At 35.6% G+C, this 25,278-nt stretch overlaps 1 protein-coding gene across 2 annotated transcripts in view; it reads left to right on the forward strand.

Moving 5' to 3' along the window:
* The window catches only part of Rrp5 (Ribosomal RNA Processing 5), a 681,802-nt gene that overhangs the window by 473,860 nt on the left and 182,664 nt on the right, over window positions 1-25,278 (forward strand). For both annotated transcript variants that reach the window (XM_090392300.1, XM_090392301.1), the window contains exon 26: window positions 9,169-9,262. In XM_090392300.1, coding sequence (XP_090248426.1) covers window positions 9,169-9,262 — 94 coding nt within the window. The remainder of the gene's footprint in view (window positions 1-9,168; window positions 9,263-25,278) is intronic.

A 25,278-nucleotide genomic window follows, 5' to 3' on the forward strand; every position in this document is an offset into this window, starting at 1 on the left:
AGCAGATCTTCCTGTTTGTCCGAATATGATAATCCACATGAGCAGGGAATCTGGTAGACATCTGGATAGCTGAGATGTAGGAGCTTGTCCTTTGGAGACATTAGGACTAAAACCACTAAATATCTGTGTGGCTTTTCGACCCATCAGAAAAATCTCCACATTCCTAATGTCTCCAAAGGACAAGCTCCCACATTTCAGCTATCGAGGTGTATACCAGATTCCCTGCTCATGTGGATTATCATATTTCGGAAAAACAATATGCTTAGGTCTGGTTAAAAGAACACCAGTCGTACATCCAGTACCTTCAGTACATCCAGTACCCGAACAGTCTGGAATTGCAGAACATGCCGTCAACACTAGACATAAAGTTAAGTGGAACAAGACAAAAGTCATTCACAAAGTCGGTTCCTAATGGAACGGCTATACAAAGAAACATGTGAAACATTATTTCACTCCCCTAACCTAAACAGATCCGATGGTCTACGTCTTTCCCCCTTGTGGGAGATAGTACTTTATAAAGCAGCAAATCTTTCCTAACATATAATTGTATACATATATACATATTTATAATTGAATAATTAAATAAATTAAATTTAACCTTAGCTACTTAGGTGGCGCTTTGTGAATATAACAGTTATTGTTTAATTTGCCCTGTACTGATGATGCCTGTGATACTCAGTTGAAAATTCTACGAATAAAGAATAATTTATGTCAGTTAATTCCGTTATTATAATAGTTAGTAATACGTGGTACAAACTAGGACAACTCGTTGCAAAGGTGGGGAAAGTTCTGATTGCTATTCTTAGTATTTTCCATAATGTAAAACCCATCGCCTAGGAGATGTATGATGTTATACATTATAGTGGGAGGTCACTTCCGAGACCGGTTTTGATCTTTATTGAGATCTCATCAGTGAGTAGCTAGACCAAAGTATAATACCAAATACCAAGGGTATAGCGAAAATAACTTATATACTTTGTTATTCTCCACCTTTGCAACGAGTTGCCCTAGTTTGTACTACGTGCTTTAGCTTACGCTAGTAGTCGCCGATACGTTTATAGTTATACTATATTTGGCATGAAACTCTTTGATTCTGATCTTTGAGTTTCTTCTTCGGTTTTAAAACAATGTGGGATTTAATATCCCCTTAATTTAAATACATATTGTAAGTGGTATTACTACAATCATAGGTCTCAACTCTAACTGGATTCAAGTCATCCGATATCATTAGGAGCATGCCCCCTAATCTCCTCTCCTCTCTATCCTTCCTAAAAATACTGTTCCCTTGACATTCGATACCAGTTAGTAGGTCTGATTCTGATAGCCAGGCCTCACTAATACCTACAATCTGAGGGCACAACATATTGACTAAGACAACAAACTCTATCCCTTTGTTTCTGATACTCCTAGCATTCGTGTACAGACATAATAATCTACCTGTTTGTTCTTTTATATTGTCTTGTTTGCAGTCTGCCTGACACAGACAACTTGCAGATCTCTATTATTCTCTAATGCCTTACACATGTAGACATTTTTGCACACACATGATGGGTTCGAACCAGATGAAACAAAACCGAAATCGTTCTCTCCTCGTCAACATTTCCATGACAAAACTCATTCCCCTCATGAACACAGTTATATAACATTGTTGCTCTTACACTCACATTCACACCATTCTTTCCTTTATAATTTATACATAAATATAAATTAATTAACAAAATAAAATACTTTTTTATACATATAAGTATAGTAATACGCAGATGATAAAAAAATCTAAATAAATAAACTTTTATAGTGGAACTGCATTAAACATGTCTCTACAGTCCTCTTATATTAAGGATGCTATATTGGTTGCAGATGGATCCTCCAGATTCTTGGAATTTGGAGGATCCATCATTCTTGTTTAGAGTCAGATGATGTTTCAGCATATCACAAACTTCCTTGAACTTTCTTTCAAACCAATTTTGGTGCAGTATAAGGACTTGGTACTTTCCTGATGATTCTGTGACATGTTTGAAGTGCATGGTTTGACAGTCCTGTTTTACCATAGTGAAGGAATTTAATGTGGTGTTTATGTTCGTCTTTTCTTATTGGGATGATGTGCCATGTTTCCCCTATGTTGGGTAGGTTGTCGGTGCACTGAATTTTGTAAATCCCTGGGCGGGCAAGGTATGGAAGGGGATCTTTGATACAGCTGAGTATATTTTTTAATTTTTGCAGGAGGCTTGAAGGTTACCTTCATCATCATCACGAACCATGGGCTCACTGCCCGTTGATGTCTGATGCCTGTTTCACTATCTTCTTCCACCTTTCTTTGTCCAGTGCACAGTGTCGCAGTTTTTGTACACCCATTCCACACCAGTCTTTTATATTGTCTATCCATTCTCTGTATGGTCTACCTCTTCTGTTTAAACCATCCAAAATACCAAACATAAATGTCTTTATCTTCCGGTCCTCACTCATTCTACAGATGTGTCCAAATAATTGCAGCTTCTGTTTTATAATCTTCTGCATTAGATTCTGTTTTGGTTGTATCTTCTGATAGAGCTCTTCATTGGTGATTTTCTGTACCCATTGTATTCTTAGAATGTTCCTGTAACAAGTTCTTTCAAATGCCAAAATTCTTTTTCTTGATTCCTTATTTATTACCCACGTTTCAGATCCATACAGTACACCACTGAAGATGCATGTTTTCAATACTCTTAGTTTTGTTTGCAGACTGATCACTTTTACTTTTCCAGATGTTATCCATGGCCTTCAGATTTGTTCTTCCCTTTGCAATCCTGATCTTTATTTCTTTTTTACAGTCCAAGTCATATGTCAGTTTACTTCCCAAATATGTGAATTGTTCTACATTTTCTATATCAGTTCCATCCACTTGTATCTTTTGTTTCATGTTCTTCTCACCAAATACCATTGTCTTTGTTTTTTTTTTCAAAGTTCATAACAAGTCCAAATCTCTTCCCTATCTCATTTAACAGTTTCAGTGTTTTTTGTAGTTCTCTTTCGTCTTCTTCAATAATAACAATGTCATCTGCAAATCTCAGATTGTTAATTCTCATTCCGTGTACAGATATTCCTTTGGCATCTTCTTTCATTTTATCCATTGCTCTTTCTAAATGTGCGATGAAAATGCTTGGTGATATTGGGTCTCCCTGTCTAGTACCTCTGCTTGTTTTAAACCATTTCCCCAAATCATCATCTATTCTAACTGCTGCAACTGCATTCTGATAAACATCTTTTAATATAGCTATTAGTTTTTTATCAATTCCATAGAATTCCAGAACTGCTAATGTCACTTTCTGGTCAATACTGTCAAATGCTTTCTGAAAATCAACAAAGCAAGTATATATGTTTTTGTTTTTTCTCCTAGCTTTCTCTTCTATTAACCTCATTGTCAAAATCTGTTCAATTGTAGTTCTATCCTTCCTAAATTCTGCTTGCTCGTCTGCAAGGTATGCTTCCAATTGTGTTCTCAATCTTTCTGTCAATATGATCATCATCACTTTACCAAGGTGACTTATCAAGACAATTGTTCTATAATTTTTACATTCTAGCTTATTTCCTTTCTTGTATAATGTTACTAATATTGATTTCACCCACTCCTCTGGCATTTTCCCTTCTTTCCATAACATATTACATAGTTGGTGCATTTCTCTAACCATACTTTCACCACCTTATTTAATCATTTCTCCAGTAATGTTATCGTTACCAGGACTCTTGTTGTGTTTTAGCTGTCTTATTGCTTTTTCTACCTCTCCTCTTAAAATGTCCATATCATGCTCATTACCTGGTGGTGATATCTGCTTCAATTCTTCAGTCAGTTTCCCAATGCTATCTGAATCTAGTTTTTCTTCATATAACTCACTACAGTATCTTGTCCACCGCTGTGCAATCTTTTCTTTATTCATCAATACTTTGCCTTTTTCATGTTTAATTGTGGTCTGTTTTGGTTGCCACTTTCTATTAATGGTTCTGATCGTTTTGTATACCTCCCTTGTTTTATGCTCTCCATGGTACTGTTCTATATTGTTGCATTGGGCTTCTAACCATTTCATCTTATCCATTCTGACTGCTTTTTTCACCTCATTACACTTTCTTCTATTTGTTCTGATGTAATCCATTTCTTTTTGATCTTTTCTTCTTCTTCTGGTACTGTTTCTTCAACTGCATCTTCTGTCGCCTTCACTACTCTTTTCACTCTTAAATTCGAGTTTTTTTCTTTCTCCACACTTTTAAGTTTCTCTTCTAACACTGTTCTGTACCTTCTTCCTATTTCTGCTTCACTTATTCATGCTGTATCTCTTCTATTCTGATGTTGGGGTTTATATTTCTTTTTTAATTTCATCTTGATGTTTGCAATCACTAAACTATGGTCCGAGTCTATATCCGCTCCTTGAAAAGTTCGACATTGCTGTACTGATGTTATCCATCTTCTTTTAATCATAATCATATCAATCATGTTTTAGGTTTTCCCATCATTTGATCGCCACGTCCATTTTCTACACTCCTTTTGTTGGAATCTTGTGTTACAGATCATCATCTTGTGGTCCACAGCAAATTCTAACAATTTTTTACCTCGTTCATTTCTTTCTCCAAAACCATATTTTCCCATGACTCTTTCCCAACCATCATTATCTATTCCAACTTTGGCATTCCAATCTCCTTCAATAATTAGCACATCTTTCTTTGGTATTGTTTCTATTGTCTCTGTCAGAACTTTGTAGAATTAGTCAATATCCTCATCTGTGCTGTCAGATGTGGGTGAATATATCTGGACTATTGATATGTTGAATGGCTTTGCCTGAAATCTTGCTACTATGATTCGTTCATTAACTGGTTTGTAGCCTAACAGTGCCTCTCGAGCTCTTTTGCTAAGAAGGAAGCCAACTCCTGCTTCGTGCATGGTGTCATGTCCTGACCATATTACTTCGCATCCATTGATCTCTCCAGATGATGCCTGTCACATCTCTACCAATCCTAGTATATCCCACCGATATCTCTTCATTTCCCTCATGAAGTAGTTCTAATTTTCCTGACATCCAGCGTGTCCGCACATTCCACGTTCCTACTGATAACAGTTCTGTTAGTTTCAGTTTCTGTTTCCTTTCGGTATCCCACTTTTCGATCCAACCCTGATCTCTCGATTGATATCGCAGGCCTTGTTTATCCGGGCGACACCCGAGCCGGCATGTTGTAGCTGTTGATTGAATAGGCAACAGATAACAATCGAGTTTTTTCTTTATGGTCAGAGCATCGACACTCACTTGACCTATCCTCCTCCTTTATCCAGGCTTGGGACTGGCATGAGACACCTAAGGATCGATCCCATGGCGGAGTTGAGGTTACCTTAATGTTGTATATATGTAGTATTCTATCTTTTTTTTTTTCTGATACTCCCCTGATGTATGGTATGGTTATGGCATTCTTGTAATCTTTTTGCTTTTAGTTGTATTATTGTGAAGGATCTTGAACATTTTTGTTGTAGCTTTTTTTTTTATAAATGTTAATTTCTGATAATAATTTCACATTCTTTCTTTAGTGTCTACTCATTGGAGCAAATTTTTAGGTCTCTGTGTTTGAGGGTGCTGATTACCCCTAGTTTTTGTGTTGGATGGTGGTATGAATTTTTATGTATGTATTGGCATGTGTGTGTGTGTAGATTTATGGTAGCCTGAAGGATAGGCAGCCTGACGGAAGATGTGTGACAAGTCTATCTAGAAAAGGAAGAGAGTTATTGTTTTCAATGTCAGTGGTGAATTGGATGTGTTTGTGTTGTTTGTTCAGGTGGCTTAGGAATGTTTAATGTTTCATGGCCATGGTACTAAATGGCAAAAAATATCATCAACATATCTGAGGATGGTGGTATTATTTTTATGTATGTATGACCTATATTAGTCAGCTTTGACATAACTGCCCTTTATCACTAATGTCCTGATCAGTGATACTATTCTTCTCATACAGAACATATTTCCACCTGACATCACAGCTTTCTTTGTCCATGTACTTTGTTCCAGGTATTTTATGTGGCAAAATAATTTCAACCTGTAAAAAGAAGATATGGCAATGGACTCACCACTACCCCCCCCCCCCCCATATCTAACTTTTACATGGGAGACTTCAAACTACGAGCTCTAGATTCAGCACACTTAAAGCTCAAAGGCTTGCTCAGATATGCATAATATATATAGTTTTACTACATGGCCCCCATATCTGCAAAACATTCCTAAGCTATCTGAACAAACAATGCTAATGTATCCAATTTACCATCGAGAATAACTCTTCCTTTTCTAGACACACACTTGTCTCACCTCTTTCCACAGGCTGCTTTTCATTCATGGTCTACTGCAAATCTACGCACACATGCCAATACATACACAAAAATTCATACCACTATCCAACAAAAACTAGGGGTCATCAGCACTCTCAAATATACATCCCTAACAATTTGCTCCTGTAAGAATGAAATAATTAGCCAAACATTTGTAAACAATGGCTACAACAAAAAAATAGTTCACAAGATCCTCCACAATAACACTACTAAAAGAAAAAAAGATTACAAGAAAGCCCTACCATACATTAGAGGAATATCAGAAAAAATAAACAGAACACTACATAAATGTAACATTAAGTCAATCTTTAAACTTCTGTCAAGATTAAAAAAGTATACTCAGCTCATTCAAAGATCACCTTCCCTACCTTGCCCACCCAATGATTTACAAAATTCAGTGCACCTGTAACCTACCCTACATAGGGAAAACAGGGTGCACCATCCCGAAGAGAAAAGATGAACATAAACGTCGCATTAAATTCCTTCACTATGGTAAAATAGGCCTGTCAGACCATGTACTTCAAACATGTCACAGTATCATCCGGAAAGGTACCAAGCCCCACTGCACCAAAACTTGGTTTGAAAAGAAGTTCAAGGAAGCTTGTGATATGCTGAAACATCATCTGAATCTAAACAAGAATGGTGGATTAGTAATTCCAAGAATCTGGAGGACCCATCCACAACTTATATAGCACCCAGAACACGATGGCAGAACCCAGCACAAGAAAATCTTAATATGAGAGGACTGTAAAGATGTGTTTAATGTATTTCCACTATAAAACTTTATTTTTATTTATTTAGATTTTTTTTATCATCTGTGTATTATTATACTTATATGTATAAAAAAATATTTTATTTTGTTAATTAATTTTTATTTATGATTATTATTATTTTATTTATTTTTTTATCAGAAGTCAAGCTTGGGTAAACGATTACAAAACATTTAGGTTTATCTTACTTTTGTGTAGTGTCATGTAGCTTGTGTCCTGTGCATATGTTTTCCTGCTGATTTTTAATTCATATGGGGTTCCTCCACCATACCATAGGACTGGTTGAGCTCTCCTAATGAGGGATTAAGTATGCATTTATGACTGTAAATTGATGTGTGTTTATGGACCAGTTTATTCTGAGGGACAAAAAACCCGAGTTTTCAAGTAGAAAAAACCTTCTACCTCCATATGAAACTGGCTAACTCACCTTTAGTCGAAAGATCAGATGAAGGTTCCTCATGTCATGGACAGGAAATGAAACCCAGGTCTTTTCAACCAAAAGGCTTCATGTAGTGACTGAGCTACAGAGGCATTGATACAGAAGTCGAAAGTTAAATGTTATTTTCATAATGGCTCCATAAATTCTTCACAATGAAACTTTCATTTCCATTGTAAAGCTGATAATGCACTTTACACACTTTATTTTTTCAGTTAACAGAAAATGTAAAAGTGAAGAGAACTAAGCATCTTTCATACCTCTGTTTGGTTTTTCCTAATTGTGTGAATGTTAATGATTGAAAGGACTAAATTAATCTTACATTTAGTCGAAGGTATTTAGTATATGGTGTCCTTTAGTGTCTTATTGTCTAATTTTAGATATGTTATGTAACCACTACGGATAGAAACAAAATTCATTTATTAGTGAAAAACATAATTGATATTGAGAAACAATGAACTCAAGATCAAATGTAAAATCAGTATTCTACTCTGCATATGAAGGGCCAGTTTTTGTGCTAGGTTTTGCATCAGTCACTCTAGTCATACTGAAAGCTGATGAGCTGCCACTGTGGGATATTGCTGGAATGTGTGTTTTAACACATTTCCATTTATGTTTAACTAGACTGCCTGAGGTTCAGATTTTATCTGACATGGGTAAAAATCCATGAATTCTTAATTCTTACATGAAATGATCCAGTATAATTTATATTTAGCTAGCAATAATGTTCACATGTTGAAATGTTCAGTTATTTACATATTTGCTTGTTAAGTAATTTGCCAGCCTGGTTGGCTGAGTGGCTTGCGTATCCACTCTCTAGCCAAAAGGCTGCAGGTTTGAATCCCACCATGGGCATGGATATTTGTGATGGTCTGTGAAAATACTACTATTGTTGATGGACGGTAGATGCCATTGGTGGAGTTGCGGTTTATTGTCGTTAATGGATTGAGTGGTGGAGACAGAGTCATAGATGAAATTCCCTCCCTTGATGAGTCTATGGATATAATAATAATAATTTTATTTATTGTTATTTTTTTTTTAACCCCTTTATTTGATGTTATGTATTGCTTTAATCCAGTAACCCCCTGATGATATATATCAGGAAGGAATTTGATGATGAAAATGATATTGCTTTAATATTTAATATTGGACATGGTGCAGTACAGTCTCGTCATCCTATGTGCCAGTTCACATCATTCCTCCAGCTATCCAACTTAGTATTCAAAGATACTGTAGTCACTCTTTGTTTGCTCACCCCATTTTGGAGTGCCTCCATTGTATATTCTTTTTTTTTTTAAATAGTCTCCCCTGAAGATGCCTTTGTAACAAGTATTGGAAGATATATATCTAAAATTGGGATTAGTGTGACTGCCATCCTGCTTGTTCAAGATATCAGTATCAGTACAGGTACTGATATAGTATTATTTATGATTGTATGATTATCTAATCCTCAGTTTGCCACATTACTAAAATAGGTTTCTTTACCAATGCAAGTTTCTTTTCTTTTGTGGGGATGGGTTGAGATTAAAATATATATAATTATATTTCATATTTCTATAGATACCAGTTTTGTTTCCATTAACCCTCAATATGGATGTCCAGTATTGCTTCATATAAGGTTATATTTCTAGGGTGAACTCTATAAAGAAATTTCAGATAAACATCCACATTAATAATTTTCCAGGGCGTGTTCACATTACAGAAGTTTCTGCAAATGTTGTTGAGGTAAGTGATTAAATGACTTAAATTTAACAGATCTGAAATAATACTTGTTACATAGTATTTACTAATTGGAAATTATTATTTGATTTCACATGAGAGTTTAGTTTACATTACACTACTATTAATAAATCTTTCTGGCTTCACATCCTCTATAAGCAGCTGAATACCCCCCCCCATAATCCATTGACAAAGATTAAATAGTAGAGGCTCTGTACTGAACATTACTGTGGAACGCTACCACCTGTGACCTGTTTGCTTTCTCGACTCTGCTCCCTCCTGCATAACTATCTAATATTTATCAGACAGCCAATCTCTAGTCTAGCTCACTAACCTAATATCTAAACCCATCTGCTGCAACTTTGCTATCAGCTCATCATGATGTGGTACCCTATCATATGCCTTTGTAAAATTAAAAATAATAAACTGCATTCAGATTACTGAACCGTGAGTGTCCTTAACAAATCTATGCTGACCCTCGCAGATAATGTTACACTCGACTGTCAAATGCTGTATACATCTATCACTAATTTTTCCAAAATCTTAGCAGCTGATGAAATACAATCTGGTCTTTAGTTTGACACCTTCATTCTTCCACTACTCTTGTGCAATGGCATCCTCCTTCCACTCTTTGGGTGCCTTTACTCATAGTGAGATTTCATTGAACAGCTCATCATTTCTCATAAGTAATATTCTTACCATCCCCATTTATCCTTTCTGTCCTGCCAACATATGCTATACCTTTCTACTTCTATTTCTGTTAGGACATCTGCTTCTGTCAACTTTTTTTTTTACTGATTCCAATAATCTTTGGAAAGGCTGAGGATATTAATCCCTGAAACATTGGCATTTATATAGAGAAGCATCAGTGCATGATTGTTATTCTTATAGCTACTGTTATTCCTTTTAAGGGTCTCTTGGGCTATACAATATACAATACATTCTCCCTGGTGACTATCCCTACAAGTGGCCATCCTACCACTATCCTCCTGATAACTCTAGTTTCCTTGTCTTAATGCTCTCACTAGTCCAGAGACTAGTAATCTCTTGAGATGCCCGCATCCTTTCCATATTCAAATGCAATCCATCTCTTGCACACAGTTTTCTTCTTTCATCAAATGCACCTCCAAGCATCTGTCAAATTTGTGGTTGTATCTGTTCACCCTGCTTTGCCTTTGGCTCTCTGTGTCTTTAATGGTTGGCTGTCTTAACTTCCTACTGCTGCCATATATTTGCTTATATCTTTATCTTATCTCCCACTCTCTATAGTCTAGCAAATTTATTTCTTTACCGACTGTGCCAGCTAGACTATGTATTGAATATGAGAGTATAAGACATTAATTCAAAGAGAGTGCAGATATCTTAATTATTCCTGCTTTAATCTATTCTAACCTTGGCAACATAAATAAAATTTGTATATACTTCACTTATGCAGATTCGAATTTTTTAAGGATAGTGCATTGACAACTTACAGTTCTGTATGTTGTTTACAAACCATTTAATCAAAAGAATATTTACAGTATACACATAAAGTTGTTACAATTTCCTTACTGCTCTAAACTTTAGTTCTGAGCTAGTTTAAGATCTAAACGTAACATTGCTCGATTATGAGAAGTTGGTTAAGCCTAAATTATCATCACTTATACAGTGTCTCACAAACAATTTATATACAATCTTTGCATACATTCACTTTGCATGCTTTCAGTAATATAATTACTTACAAATTCCATTTAGGAGTACAGTTCTTCACATTAATCTAATGTTCCATAAGAATCTTCTTATCTTTCTCTTCACTTACTGTGTTGCTCCTTTCTTCGCATTAATTTCTTTCCTTGTTCATGAAGTCGACTGTCCCTTTCTGTATTAGATCCTTATTATAGTGGCAATGTACAGCTCCTTTCTTTTCTGGTGACTCGATGCAATGTTTCCTTCGCATTTCATGGCTGCCATTCATGGTCAGGATGTGAAAGCTTCTCTTTCACTTCCTGACCATGAATGGCAGCCATGAAATGCGAAGAAAGGGGCAACACAGTAAGTGAAGAGAAAGATAAGAAGATTCGTGTGGAACATTAGATAATGTAAAGAACTGTACTCTTAAATGGAATTTGTAAGTAATTGTATTACTGAAAGTATGTATGCAAAGATTGTATATAAATTGTTTGTGAGACACTGTATAAGTGATGATAATTTAGGCTTAACCAACTTCTCATAATCGAGCAATGTTACGTTTAGATCTTAAACTAGCTCAGAACTAAAGTTTAGAGCAGTGGATAAAATTTCTTTCTGATGAGCTGCCTTATATAGGCCTAGATTTCGGTTTCTGCACATGCATGCATTTCTCACTGGTTACATGCTCACCTTCGCTCATGTGGACGCCACTTTTTGCACACTTTTCGAATTCCTTATCTTTGGTACTTGTTGACCTTTGGATATGATGACGTCATTCTTCGCAAGTCTCTGTAACTTTCCACTTATGGTAATCCTCTTAACTCTTCACTAATCTTAGCGTTAGACTTACTGACCCATTAGTTCCACAAGATGATGTCATGTGCCACATTACTGTAACAAAGACTGACTACAATAACTTACAAAAAATACTATTTCAATGAATATTTAACAAATCTTTTTAGTACATTTTCCTGAATTAAAAACCATATAAAACTGAACATGATAAGTTATGAAATTACTTATCATGAGAGATTTTACACATCTACATAATCCAAGACTCTCTTTTGATATATTCCTGCTTTCATGTTATTCATTACTGATGCTCTTGTCCTCACCTACATTAAACCAGAAAAATTTGCAGATATGGAAGTATAAAACTTTTACCATTGCTGCACTGCATATTCCATAAGTCATGGTCAGATAGTTGAATTTCAGATGATTTGAGTAGAGCTCACATAGCACCTGTTTATAAATAAGAGAAATAAAACCCATGAGAATTACAGAGTAATTTCCTTACTGAGTGTTCCAGTTAAGATATCTGCAAGCATGTTTGTGAAAAGGTTTAGAAAAATTTGGAGAAGAACAGCTGGGTTCATGCCAAACAGCTTTTAGGTAGGAGATGAATTTCATTGCTTGAAGTGACTTGAAAATGTTCCATGTTCAGTGTCTAGAACAGAAAAATAAAAATTCAAAAAAATATATAAAATTGATAAAAACAACAAAATTCTTACCCCACCCATGGTACAAAATGTACTATTCATTTGCAAATAAACTTTTGTGAGTGGGAGCAACATAAAATAAATAAATAAAATACATTTTGTATGCCTGGATCAGATTTTCATTTCAAGACATATAGTCAAGAAATAGGAATATAATAAGGATCTGTCAGCTGTTTTGTTAATCCTGAAAAAGCCATATATGACAAGGTGCTAAGATAAAACCTGTTCAAAGTACTATAGTCTTATGGTGTAAATAAGATATTATACCAAGTGATGCATAGTCTATATTTAGTTGTAAGTCAGCAGTTAAAATTGAAAGAGGTACAGGAAAGCGGTTTGATGTTAAATTACTGGTTGTCCATTATCTCCACTGTTAGACATACATCTGTATGGTTCACATTATGAAGAAAAGTGGCATTAGCCTGGTATCAGAAGTGGAGATATTCAACCGTAGCTCATGAATTTATGCAGATGTTATACTCCTAAACAAATCCAGTGCGTTCTCCAGGATTCTTTAAATCAATTGTATGAATAATAGATATAACAATTTTGGCATAAAAGAGGAACAATAAAAAGACCAAAATCATGAAAATAAGCAGGAACATGGAAAGCTTCGCCTACATTCTTCTTAGTGGCGAACCTATGGAACAAGTAAAATATTTCAGCTATTTAGGCACAGTTTTTGTGAAGATGACAAATTAAATATGGAAATAACAGAATTAAGCAAAACTTTATGGGAGGGAGTCAGCTGCTAATATATATATATATGGAATTAAAGAGAATTTAGTCAAAATCCTAAACTTTCTATACACAAGACTGTGTTGAAACCAGTTCTTACTTATGGATCTGAGAGGATTATCCACCAATGCTCATTGGTGGATACCACAGATATGTGAGTTATTAGAAAAATCAGTGGAATGAACATATGGCATCAATGGCTCAATCATATTTACAAAAAAAAAAAAAAAAAAAAAAAAAAAAAAAAAAAAAAAAAACATGTTAGGAAGGAACTTGACATTGTTAGCATTCCGGAATGTCTGAATGGATCTAATCTCAGGTGGTATGGTCACTTAAATAGATTGATTGCAGGAAAATGATCCTGAGGAAAATCAAGATCTGGATGGAATGTACATAAGAAGTGCCTTTAAGACTGAAATGTAAGAACAGAGAATTGGAGTCCTGATATATAACATCATTTAGAGGACAGCTGTTGATAGGAAGTCAGCAATGATGTAAACTATTTGTGTGCTACTATCATAATATTCTGAGATGTACGCTATGTGCATACCAGGAATTCGATGCTATTTGACAATTAAATCTGGTCTTTTTAATTTTGTCTCATTAAATATCACTGTTTATGCTTTTTAAATTAAATAAAAGTGAAAATCAACGATAAATTAACCCATATGTTTTAAGTTGTGTTACATTTAACTCACAGTGAAAAAGTTAAGTATTTATATAGAAAAATCTGATTTCTGTCAAATGCTAGTCATGAATGCATTCATGAGCAAGCATAAAACCAGATATTGTAATGGCTGAGTAATTTTCATATCTGAAAAAATGACATACTGTAACAAATGTACATAACTGTAACATGATGACGCATTGAAACTGGGTAAAAAAAAAATAAAACTAACTGACTTGCTTACTTTCTAAACCATCCTGTGTTGCCCAATCCATTACCTCCTGGTTACACTGGTAATTATTATATGAATTCAAATTTTTCATCAAATCATTGTTAGAATAGAGTATTTGAGCTTGAACAGGTTTTGAAAAGAATGGAGTAGTCCGTTTTATTTTTGAAAAGAGAAGTCTATTTTTATCTTGAACTATAAACTGAGTGGTCTACAAATGTAGACATTATTGAAATTGTGTTAGAGTAGACTGACTCTTTTGCCTTTATTTTTTGCTTATCCAGAACATAATAGTCAAAATCTCAGTATGTGTGGAAATAACTTGAAGTAAATATAAATCAGACTCCTTTTTTATCATTCTTCTCAGATGGAAATGTCTTCATTGGTGTGTGATTTATATTTTAAGAAACTTATAAAGTACTCTTAAGAGATGAAAAAACTTCCATATATTTCATATATGGAGGTTTTTCTATATATGAAGTATATGAATATATATATATTATATCCATTAGTATTTAAATTTTTCCCATTTTTCTCTTAAAATGCAGTCTATTGCAGCCATTGACTGCAGTAGCAGAAAAATCACTACCAACCATATTCCTTCTTCCTCCACAGAATTAATTAAATTCCTTTATTATTTTTATGACTATTTTTGTTTAGGATTATCCCTTTTTTTTATAATGTCATTGGCTTTTTCTTCAAATTTTAGGGCATTACTGATGTTTTATATTGACAGATGTATGAAGAATATATAGGAAGGGAGAGAAAAAAAAAATATATATATATATATATATATATGGGGTGCTTAAGGGTCAAAGCTGTATAACTGAGAGGAGACCTCCCCATAGCCTTTAAAGGAATGCGAAGAACCGACCAGGGCTTCTGACCTAATGTCCAGTCCTCACCTTCTCGTGGTGCACCCTATTGGGTATCTACCTGGATACTGAACGAACGAGGATGGGCTGGCAATTTGGGATTTAGCTGACCAAATTGTATTCTTATTGGCTTAAACCAATATACAAAATGATGGTACAACATGACAAAATTTCATGCCGGCTGTGGCATCGCCCGGTTAAACAAGGCCCCTGCTGTTTTCGCCAGGGAACCAGGGCGCACAGCGAAAAGCTAGCTACTGCAACAAATCTGAAAACACACCCAATTCAACATCACCAGAGTTAAAGATCAGTACTATCAACATAAGAAGCCGGAATGGCAAAGAAATGGAGCTAGCTGAGGAATTAGATAAGTACCAGATCGACATAATAGGGGTGACTGAAACAAAAAAAGACAAAAACTGGTGAGATCTTTCTGAGCAATAAATACAAAACGTTATATTCAGGCAATAACAATCGAGGAAAAGAAGGTGTAGCCATAGTATTCAACACTAAATACGAGGCTAATCTTCTTGAATGGCAGGCAGTCTTAAATAGAGTGATGTGGGCAAATATGAGAATGGGGAACTGGACAATGAGACTTATTTGTGTCTTTGGTTCCCACAGAAGGTTCTACTATGGTAGAAGTGGAGGAATTTTTTGACGCTCTAGAAAAAGCAACTGACACAATGAAAAAGGAAAAGTTGGTCCTTGTTGGGGATCTAAATAGCAGAGTAGGAAATGATTGTGAGACATACAAAAATATTTTGGGAAAATTTGGAGAAAAGAGCAAAGCTAATAATAATGGCAAATATCTGTTGGATTTCTGCTCAGGACATGGACTGGTTATTACTAACACCATGTTCCAACATAAAAATGTGCACAAATTCACATGGAGAGAAGAGGCAAGGAATAAGAAAAGTCTCATTGACTATGTTATTGTTGATAGTGATGTCTTCTCCCTGGTGCAGGACACGAGAGTGTACAGAGGATTCCAAATTGGAAGTGATCACTATTTAGTCTTGAGCAGGATAAAATTGAATTTCATATTGAAAAGAATAACATGTAAGAAAGTTTTAAAGCGAATAAAAGTTGAGCAGCTCTCAGATGTGAACTGTAGACTAAAATACACAAAGATTATTGAAGAAAAAATGAAAGAGTTTGAGAACAGGAACCAAACCTTGGAGATTCGGTGGCAAGGTTTGAAGAAAGCCCTGATTGGTTCAGCCAGAGAGGCATGTGGTGAGGTTGTCTGCAAGGATAGAAAAATCAGACCTCGGTGGACTCAGGCAGTTAAAGAGGCAGTGAAGGAAAAGAAGAAAGCATATCAAAAGTTCCTGGCAAATAAGTCAGCTTGTGCTCTTATAGAATTCAGAGACAAATGTAAGAAAGCAAAACACTGTGTAAAACTAGCTAAACAAAAGTCATGGGAGGACTTTGGCAAGAACATAGAAAATAAATATCATGATGGTGATAAGATATTCTGGAGGTTGTTGAAGAAGCTTAGAAATGGAGGAAAGAGTGCTGTAAAAGGTGTTAGAGATGATAAAGGTGACATGAAAACAGGAGAAAAAGATATCCTTGAAGTATGGAGTAATTACTTCGCAAAAATTGCTAAATGAAACAAGCAGTGATAGCACAGTGGTAAAAAACACTCAACAGGCATACAGTCAGGAATACATATCCATACTTGAAGTAGAAAAAGCCATCAAAGGCTTTTAATAATGAAAGGCTGATAATGATAATATTGGAGTCTTGACAAGTAACAGACTGATTTGGAGGAAAATTGTAGATAGGAAGTTAGTAATGATGTAAATTTTTCATGTAGTACTATCATATCCTGTACACCCCTTGATGGTACATGTCAGGAATTTGATGAAGATGATGAGTTTCTTCTTTCCTTCTTATCTCTGAAAGGCCCACAACATCCCATTTTATATGGTCCAATTTCTTCATCAGTTCTTCCAATCTGTCATCATTCCATAGAGATCTGCAGTTATATGTTCCTACTAATATCCTTCCATCATTGCACTGTAGGTGGACTCATTGTAGCTAATGGAGACTCTAGCATATTTTTCGATAGATCCTCTGCCTAAGTCCATTATGCGTCCCTTTTTATGCTAGGCAACAGATGAGCCAGTATGTAATTTTCCTACTTTATTCATCATTTGCATTGTCCTCATCGGGAGGTATTTGGCCTTATAGCACCACGCTGGCCACACTCCAATTTAGTGAATCTATAAAACCTCTACCACAATAAAAGCTGTTATAGAGAATCACTCAAAAATGAACTAAAAAAGTTAAGAACAGCTACAACCATCGATGATGCTAATGAAATCTTAACAAAATCTATCTTGAATTGTGCACTAGAAATTGGAGGTGTAAAAAGGCACCAAACAAAGGAAAAACTAAGATGATTATGATGTTATACTTTTAAATAAATCCAGTAGAAGTCTGCAAGATTCCCTGAGTAAATTGAATAACTGTTGTAGTAGATATTATATGAAGGTGAATAATAACAAGACAAAGACGATAAAAATTGGCAGAAGCATTGAAAATATCAACCACATTGTGAATGGAGACCTATTGAACAAGTAAAACATTTCAGCTACTTAGGCACGATTTTTAGTGATGATGGTAAATTAAATATGGAAATAGACAACAGAATCAACAAAGCTGGTATGGTAGGAAGTCAACTGAATAAATTTATATGAAATAAGAGAGAAATTAGTCAAAATATTAAATGAGCTGTGTACAAGACAGTGTTCAAACCAAGTTTAACTTATGGATCTGAGAGCTGGGTTAGAAGTAAAACACTTGATCAAATACTTGAGACCACAGATATGAGAGTCCTGAGAATAGGGGCATGAATAGATGTCATCAATGGCAATATCATATAAAAACAAGGATATTAGGAAAGAACTTGACATTATTAGCATCCAGGAATGTGTTAGCAGAGCTAATCTCAGGTGGTATGGTCATTTAAACAGACTGGGAGAGGAAAGATTAGCAAACGAAATGTTCTCTGCCAGGTTGGCAGGAAAACAACCCAGAGGAAGACCAAGATATATGTGGATTGATATGGTAAAAAGTGCCTTAGAAGATAGAAATATAAAATCTGATAATATTGGCATCTTGACAGGTAACAGATTGGAGGAAAACTGTAGATGGGGAGTTAATAATGGTGTAAATTTTTCATGTAGTACTATCATATCATGTACACCCCTTGAGGGTACATGGCAGGAATTTGATGATTATGATGATGATGAGATCAAGGATAAACCTAAGATCACCATTTGGCTTCTTTAGCACTAAATATGGAGAACACCACAAATATGTTGAGGGTTTTATAATCCCTACTTACAGATATTGTTGTAAAAGCTTTTTGAATCTACCCTCATATTTAAAAGGTGTTTGATATTGCTTAACTCAGACTGCTTTTTCAGATTTACATGTGACTGAATGCTCTGCAAAACTGGGCTCAGACAGTCTCAATATTCTATTTTGAAAAACAGTCACCAAACTTCTTTTTCAAAGTATTCATGCATTTTGTCACCTTCATCTTATCATCCTCTGATGCTATTCCTTTAAGAATTTTGTTTAGCAAGCCTTCAAATGGAATATTCTTCACTTAAATTCTGAAGAAGATTCTTTATTCTCTACTTTAAAAAAACTAACTTCGGTAATCAAGGAATCAGTGGAAAATGGATCCATAAGTCTAGAAAGTGTAGCAGAATATGAGGGATTTTGATATTCTACCACTAATAGAATCACAGAAACTGATTTATAGCAGCAACTGTAATGGAACAATGATAAGAATTCTCTTCAAAGCAAAATATCAAAACCATTATTGGATATGGAAGGGGAAACGAACACTTTATGAGAGATAACTTTATACCAAAATAATTAAATCTATAGTTAGTGGCAATTTCTGAATAGCTTTAATTTTATGATTAAAAATAGAAGTGGGAGAGAACACGGTGGAGCATCCATGGAAGTTAAGGTTGTTCTCAGTCAAGAAATGGGTAAGAGTTAGGCTTTTCTCCCAGAGAGAAGTGAGTGAGTGAATAATTTGCCCTTAGGGATAGTGAGTGCACCTAGTGTAAATGAATTTAAGGGAAGGTATGATAGCTGGGTTGGGTAATTTATAGCCTCCCTCGATGAGTCCTTGACTCCCCGGAGGTCTCAGATAATAATAATAATAATATTGAATTCATGCTGGTAATTATTCTTAAGTAAGGGGGAAAAATCCCATGTCACTACCGAAGTAAAAGCACCTGTATCAAACAGTATTTTAATAGAAATACCTGCATTTACCATATTTAAAAGGTATTGTTTCTCAGACACTAAGGTAGTTAAAATTTTTGAAGTCAGACAGCTTTGAGTAGTACATAAAGCTTTTGAAGAACAAGCCTTAGCCTAGCCTGTTTTTGTACTATATTTAAAGAGAGATGAAAAGAATTATGAGGAAGGGATTTTTAATTTTCCTTGGGCAACTCACACAGATCCATACGACAAATTCCTGATGTATGTCCCAACTCTTTGTATCTATAACATTTGATCTACCTTTTCCAGAAAATCTTTTACTTCCTCTAGCCTGTGATGGTTTTGACTTCTCAGAGCTTTTTTGACTCCTGTGAAAGAACAGCTTTTAATTCAGTAACTATCATCAAAATCTTTTCCTGTGCTACGGCAAAAGATTTTAACTTTAAATCCATCTCTCTGATTAATTCAGTCATCAGGCTATCTACTTCTTTTCTGACAGAGTTCAAATTGACAGAATCAGTACTAAAAGATGTAGAAGGCCTCTTTTGTTTAGAGGGACTAACAGGTAATTTAGAACTCGACGGCTCTACTATATAATATTCTTTGGGTGCATTTAAACTTTCCTTCTTTAAGGAAGGCTCCAAAGCTTCCGTAACAGTAGTAATATCTGTCATGTGAACAACCCTTCGCAACTCAGGTTCATGACTTTTACAAAATCAAAAAAACTACAATTTCTTCTATAAAGTCAGCAGCACCTTTTTCAGCTTTAAAAGTATGCACTAAATTTATCAGCTTATCATAAAATTCTGATAATGTTTCCTTCTGACTGTGCACATAATACACTTTCCAGAGATTTGGTCCTAGCTCAAGCATTTTTTTTTTTTTTTTTTTTTAAGAATATTATCCAACTAAAATTTTCTTGAATTGTTCATAAGTCTGAGCTTTTCCGAGCCTTCTGGAAATGTGAAGAAAAGTCTTTGTCTTTCAATGAAATTTAGATTTTATAACAATCAACTGATCATCTGACCATGTCTTTCTTATCTTTTCTGCAGTCTGAAAAAAAATATTCAACACTCTCCTTATATTCTCCGCTGAAATGCTGTAGAGTAAATACCAAATTATTATGTTTACAGAAATCACCATTTTCTAATATGCACATACTAAGTGCCTGATCAGTGACCATAACTAAGCAATACCAGAAAATAGATAAGATAAAACAAAAACAACAAAAAAAGGTTTATTAAGAGATGGAGTGAGAGACAAAGAAATACAAAAATATATCTATATTTAGAAGCACATGGAAAGGCTTGTATTTACAGTACATGTTATTTATTTTCACAGTATTGATGACAACACAGAATGATAAGAAAAGACTTTAGTTACTTGTGTTGTCCATTACAGTTTTTAAACTAGTCCCACTGTTATACCAAATTGCTATTGTTTCGTGTACTGTGACAAACTGTTTTGGAGCTCTGAAGGTACTGAATATAATACCAGAAAAATATCAGCAAATAAGTTAATAAATATTATTTTCTCATCATTCTGTGTTGTCATCAATAATGTGAAAATAAACATGTTTACAAACAATTAATATTAGCATAAATTTATGGTATTACTTTAACAGCATGTGTAAAATGATGACAACATGAACATCTCCCATGGAAATAATTATAGAATATACAAATTGCAGTGATCAAACATCTATGTGAGGGTGAGGGGAGCGAGTTGGTAAGAGATGGGTCATTTATCAGTCTAATTGCTCTCCTCTGTGTTGAGTCAAGCATTTTGAGGGAGCTTTTAGGAGCTCTACTCCAAATTGAGAGCAGTATTCAATAGCTGGACAGATTTGCGATTTGTATAAGGTTAACAGCTGTTTAGAGGTGAAGTAACGTCTTGAGTGAAAGAGAAAACCTAGTTTTTTGGAAGCAGAGGATGCAGTGGTTGTGATGTGAGGAGGGGGCTTGATGTCAGGGTAATTCTGAGAAGGGAATCTCATCTTGCCTGGGAATTTAAGTGTTATCAAAAATAATGCTGGGGGAAAATGGTACTTTTTTGTGAGAAATAAGACAGAACTGGGTTTTACTAGTGTTGAAGTTGATGAGGTTATCTGAGCCCCCATTGGAGGATGGCTTGGAGGTCAGAATTAAAGGGCAGTGGTGGTTGATGCTCTGTGGGTTGAAGTGAGTTGTGTAGAGTAGGGTTTGGCAAATGAAAGGGAGGAGTGCAATGTGCTGTCATCTGCAAAAACGTGTATTGGGTTGGACGTCAACTTAAGTAGGTCACTGATATATAGAAGGAAGAGGGTTGATGAGAGAACTGAACCTTGTGGGACCCCAACATTAGTTGGATGGGGAAAGGATAGGGAGCCGTCTGCCATCACACATAGTGTGCATCCAGACAGGAAGCTGGCAATTCATCTGCATAAGTGCAACTACTTGGGATTCAGCAAATTTCTCCATGGCATTTGTCCAGCAATGGGTGATGTATGAGAGTAGATCTCCTGATGATCAGCATCCACAGAATCCGTACAAGTGGTCGCTTAATATCTGGGTACCTTCAAGGTAGAACAGGAACTGAGAGTGAAATAGGACGGTAGTTAGATGGCAGTGATTTGTCACCCTTTTTAGGAATGAGTTGAAATAGGCCAGTTTCCAGGTTTTAGAATATATACCAGTGGAGTAAGAGAGTATATATAGATGGCATAGGATAGGAGTCAGTTCTCGTGCACAGACCTTCAGGACAATTGGAGTAATGCCATCAGGGCCAGGACACTTTTTTGTGTAAAATTTAAACATGTTTATGATCTCTTTTTGGCAAAGGAATGTACGGGGCATTGTATGGTGGGAGTTGGTTTGACTGTAGGGCATTTGCCATTGTCAGTTATGTGTGCATTAGAGGCAGAGTGTGAAGCCAGGAGGTTAGTTTTTTCTGTGGGTGATGTTGTAACTGAGCCATCTGGGTATGATAGGGATGGGAATAGTGTAGGGCAAAAGCTATGACCAATTGCCTTAGAGAGAGACCAAAAGGCATGGCTGCCATTTGGACAGCTTGCAAGCTTCTTGTTTGTTTCAAATTCTGTTTTAGAAGCATTGATAATTTTCTTGCATCTGTTTCGGGCTTCAGTATAGGCATTGAAGGAGTATGGGGTTCTTAATTTGAGCCCGTTGTGGCATGCCTGATTTTTCGTTCGTACAGCCTTGAAACATCAGATTTTGGATAGGGGACGGCAGTTCAGAGTAGTGTGGGGAATGTATGTTTTCATGCCAGTGAGGATTACTTTGGTGATACGTTCAGTGCATATGTTTGGACTGGAAGACCAGAAACAATAATGCAATCATGGGAATGAAGCATAGTGGTCTAGGAGACTGTCCCAATTGGCACTGTTATAATGCCAGACTACTCTTGTGTGGGAATGACTGTGTAAGCATTGTTGCATGGGAGAGGAGATGAGCACTAGGTTGTGGTCAGAATTACCCAGGAGACTCACTACATTCACTGTATATTTGGAGGGGTCATTGGTAAGGAAGAGATCTAGGGTATTTCGGGAGTGGTTCGGGTTATCTGGTATTCTGGTCGGCTTTTGAACAATTTGTGTAAGGTCGTTAATGATGGCAAATGCTTCAGCATCTCTGTCTGCAGGATCTGTACAACTGGAAAAGGAAAGCCAGTTGGTATTATGGACATTAAAATCACCCAGGAGGATGATTTCACTCTTAGGAGAGTGGGACTGGAGAAAAAACTCTCCTTAAACAACTTTTAAGGAGAGGAAATGAAAGAGCTCAGAGTGGTTGGTGGTATTAGGAGAGCGATAGAGACAACAGATGAATTTGAATGAGTAGGGGAGGGATATTTTCAGCCAATACATGGCAACTGATTTTGCTCTCAAATCTGATGTTACTTTTCTGTAATATTCTAGAACAGTATCTAGAATAGATACTGTTGTGTCCTGAATAAGCATTAAAAAGGTTTATATTAAAATATTCAGGTCACAACATTAATTCTACTCAGGCAGAGAACATGGAACGTTGGCAATAGAAAAAATAAATTGTTTGTGAATACAAGTCAAGATAAAGTTTAAGAAATTGTATAAAGTGTTTAAAAATAATCTGTATTAAGTGTGGGCCTGATAATAGAAATCCACATAAGCTAGCAAAATCCGTTTGAAAAACCAGTCTCTTGCACTGAAATAGTAAAGCCTGTGAGTCAGGGTTCAAAGGTCACTTTTACCATCCTGCATTATGAAAATATTGGAAAGGGAAACCTGAGCGTCTTCCAGGAATAGGAGGCAGACACACGTGCGAAGAAATAATAGAGGGAGCTAATGAGATTGAAGAGGACACACGTGACCAAGTTGGCGCGTATCGCAAATATCGAGATTTAACGAGAGGAGAAAATTGAACAAAAAGGCCTTGCGTGAAGATTCGAGCTCTCTTATCTTTTTTTTCCTGGATTTCTGATCTCTCGAGTGGTCCTGCTCGTCGTAGAAGGGAAGTCTCTGGCCAGTCGCGGAAGGCACTTAGTTTGTCCGTCGTAGCATTCATATTGGGCCAAGCTATGTCCGTGTTCTAGGATAGCTGCGATGTTGTCGTACGACGGAGGGACTAAATTGAGCCGTCCATTCAAGGCTACGTTACCGTGCCACCTCCCATGTTTCCCTCGGAGATTCTACTCGCACAGATCTACGGAAGATATCCTCCAAAGCGATTACATTTGAAGGCCTTGATGATTAGACAAGGCGGGAACAAGTTTTAAGAGTTCAAGGACAGAAATGGTAATGTAGATTTTTGAAATACTAATTCCAGTTGTAAGAAGAGAGTGAATTTCCTGTGTGAAACATTTAAATTGGACTGAACTTAAAGAACTGTAAGAGTAGCCTACAACTAGATACGTGTCCGAGACAGTGTTAAGAATTGTTTGCCCAAGAGGCCGAATCGATACAAGATCATGTTAAACTAAAAGTGTAATTGTCCTGATGTGTTCACTGATAGCCACGTGTATCCGAATGGCTTAATGATAATCTATGAATTGTATTTTATGATTGTATTTAAGGTTATTAAGATTTAGTATTTGTAATAAGTACAAGTTAATTAGAGCTTTTGATCTGAGTTGAGTGCAACCATATTATCCTGTTTTGAAATGTATTATAGTGTATCACCTTAAAGCTAATTAAATTGTTTCATTCATGTACTTGCCTGATCTGCCTATATTATATGAATTCAGAACTACCGCTCATAAAAATAACAACGAACCAAGCGGGATAAACCCATGAATACTAATGCAATAAGTAAGCCGCGACAGTAAGAAAGAAAAGGACAAGCGAGGAGGGATATAAATTTATGCTTGATCAGATAATCATTAACTCTCTAAAGGAATCACTCTGAACAAGAATCCTTTCTACCTAGGTATTAGCTGGTGCAGCATAAATATAAATGTGTTAATACTTATAGGGTGAACTTCTTCAGATTGTTTGTTTAGGACATAGAGAGGCCAATAGGATTGCAAAGCACTGAAGGAGAGAATATTTGATCATAGAGTTTAAATTATAAGGGATAAATGTGTATAAGTAAGGTACAGTGTTGGACAAGTTTTTAATTTAAGAAAGATAGGATGTTGGATTAGTTAAGAATGGGTAGATAAAGGGTAAATAACTAATTAAGTAAAGAAAAAGTCTCAACATAAATGCTGTAGCTGGTAGGATAAAGGAAAGATATAAAACAATAGAAGTTAATCTAAACGATTAGAGTACAAACGTATTATAACAAATAAGTAGAGAGATAAATATTATAAGAAACGTTGCAACAATACCATTTCACGAAAGATTTGAGCAATTTAGAAAACTCTCTGTCAACTACTCCATTCATTCAGAATGCCAATGATTTCTGAATTATTTGTGAATTTTCCCAGAAATTTGAATTATTTTTGGGAAAATTCCCACATTACTCCTCTAAGTAAATATTATTTTTAACATACAAAATACAGGAAAAACAGAAATAGCTGTCCATGCCCTTGAACAGAAACATACCCCACAAATCGACAAGGCCATAATAGTAGACATAGGAAAACGAAACAATGCTTAGAATATA

This window comes from Typopeltis vanoorti, chromosome 5 (assembly GCF_054136105.1).
Source record: "Typopeltis vanoorti isolate ZY-2024b chromosome 5, IOZ_Tvanoo_1.0, whole genome shotgun sequence".
Lineage (NCBI taxonomy): Eukaryota > Metazoa > Arthropoda > Arachnida > Uropygi > Thelyphonidae > Typopeltis > Typopeltis vanoorti.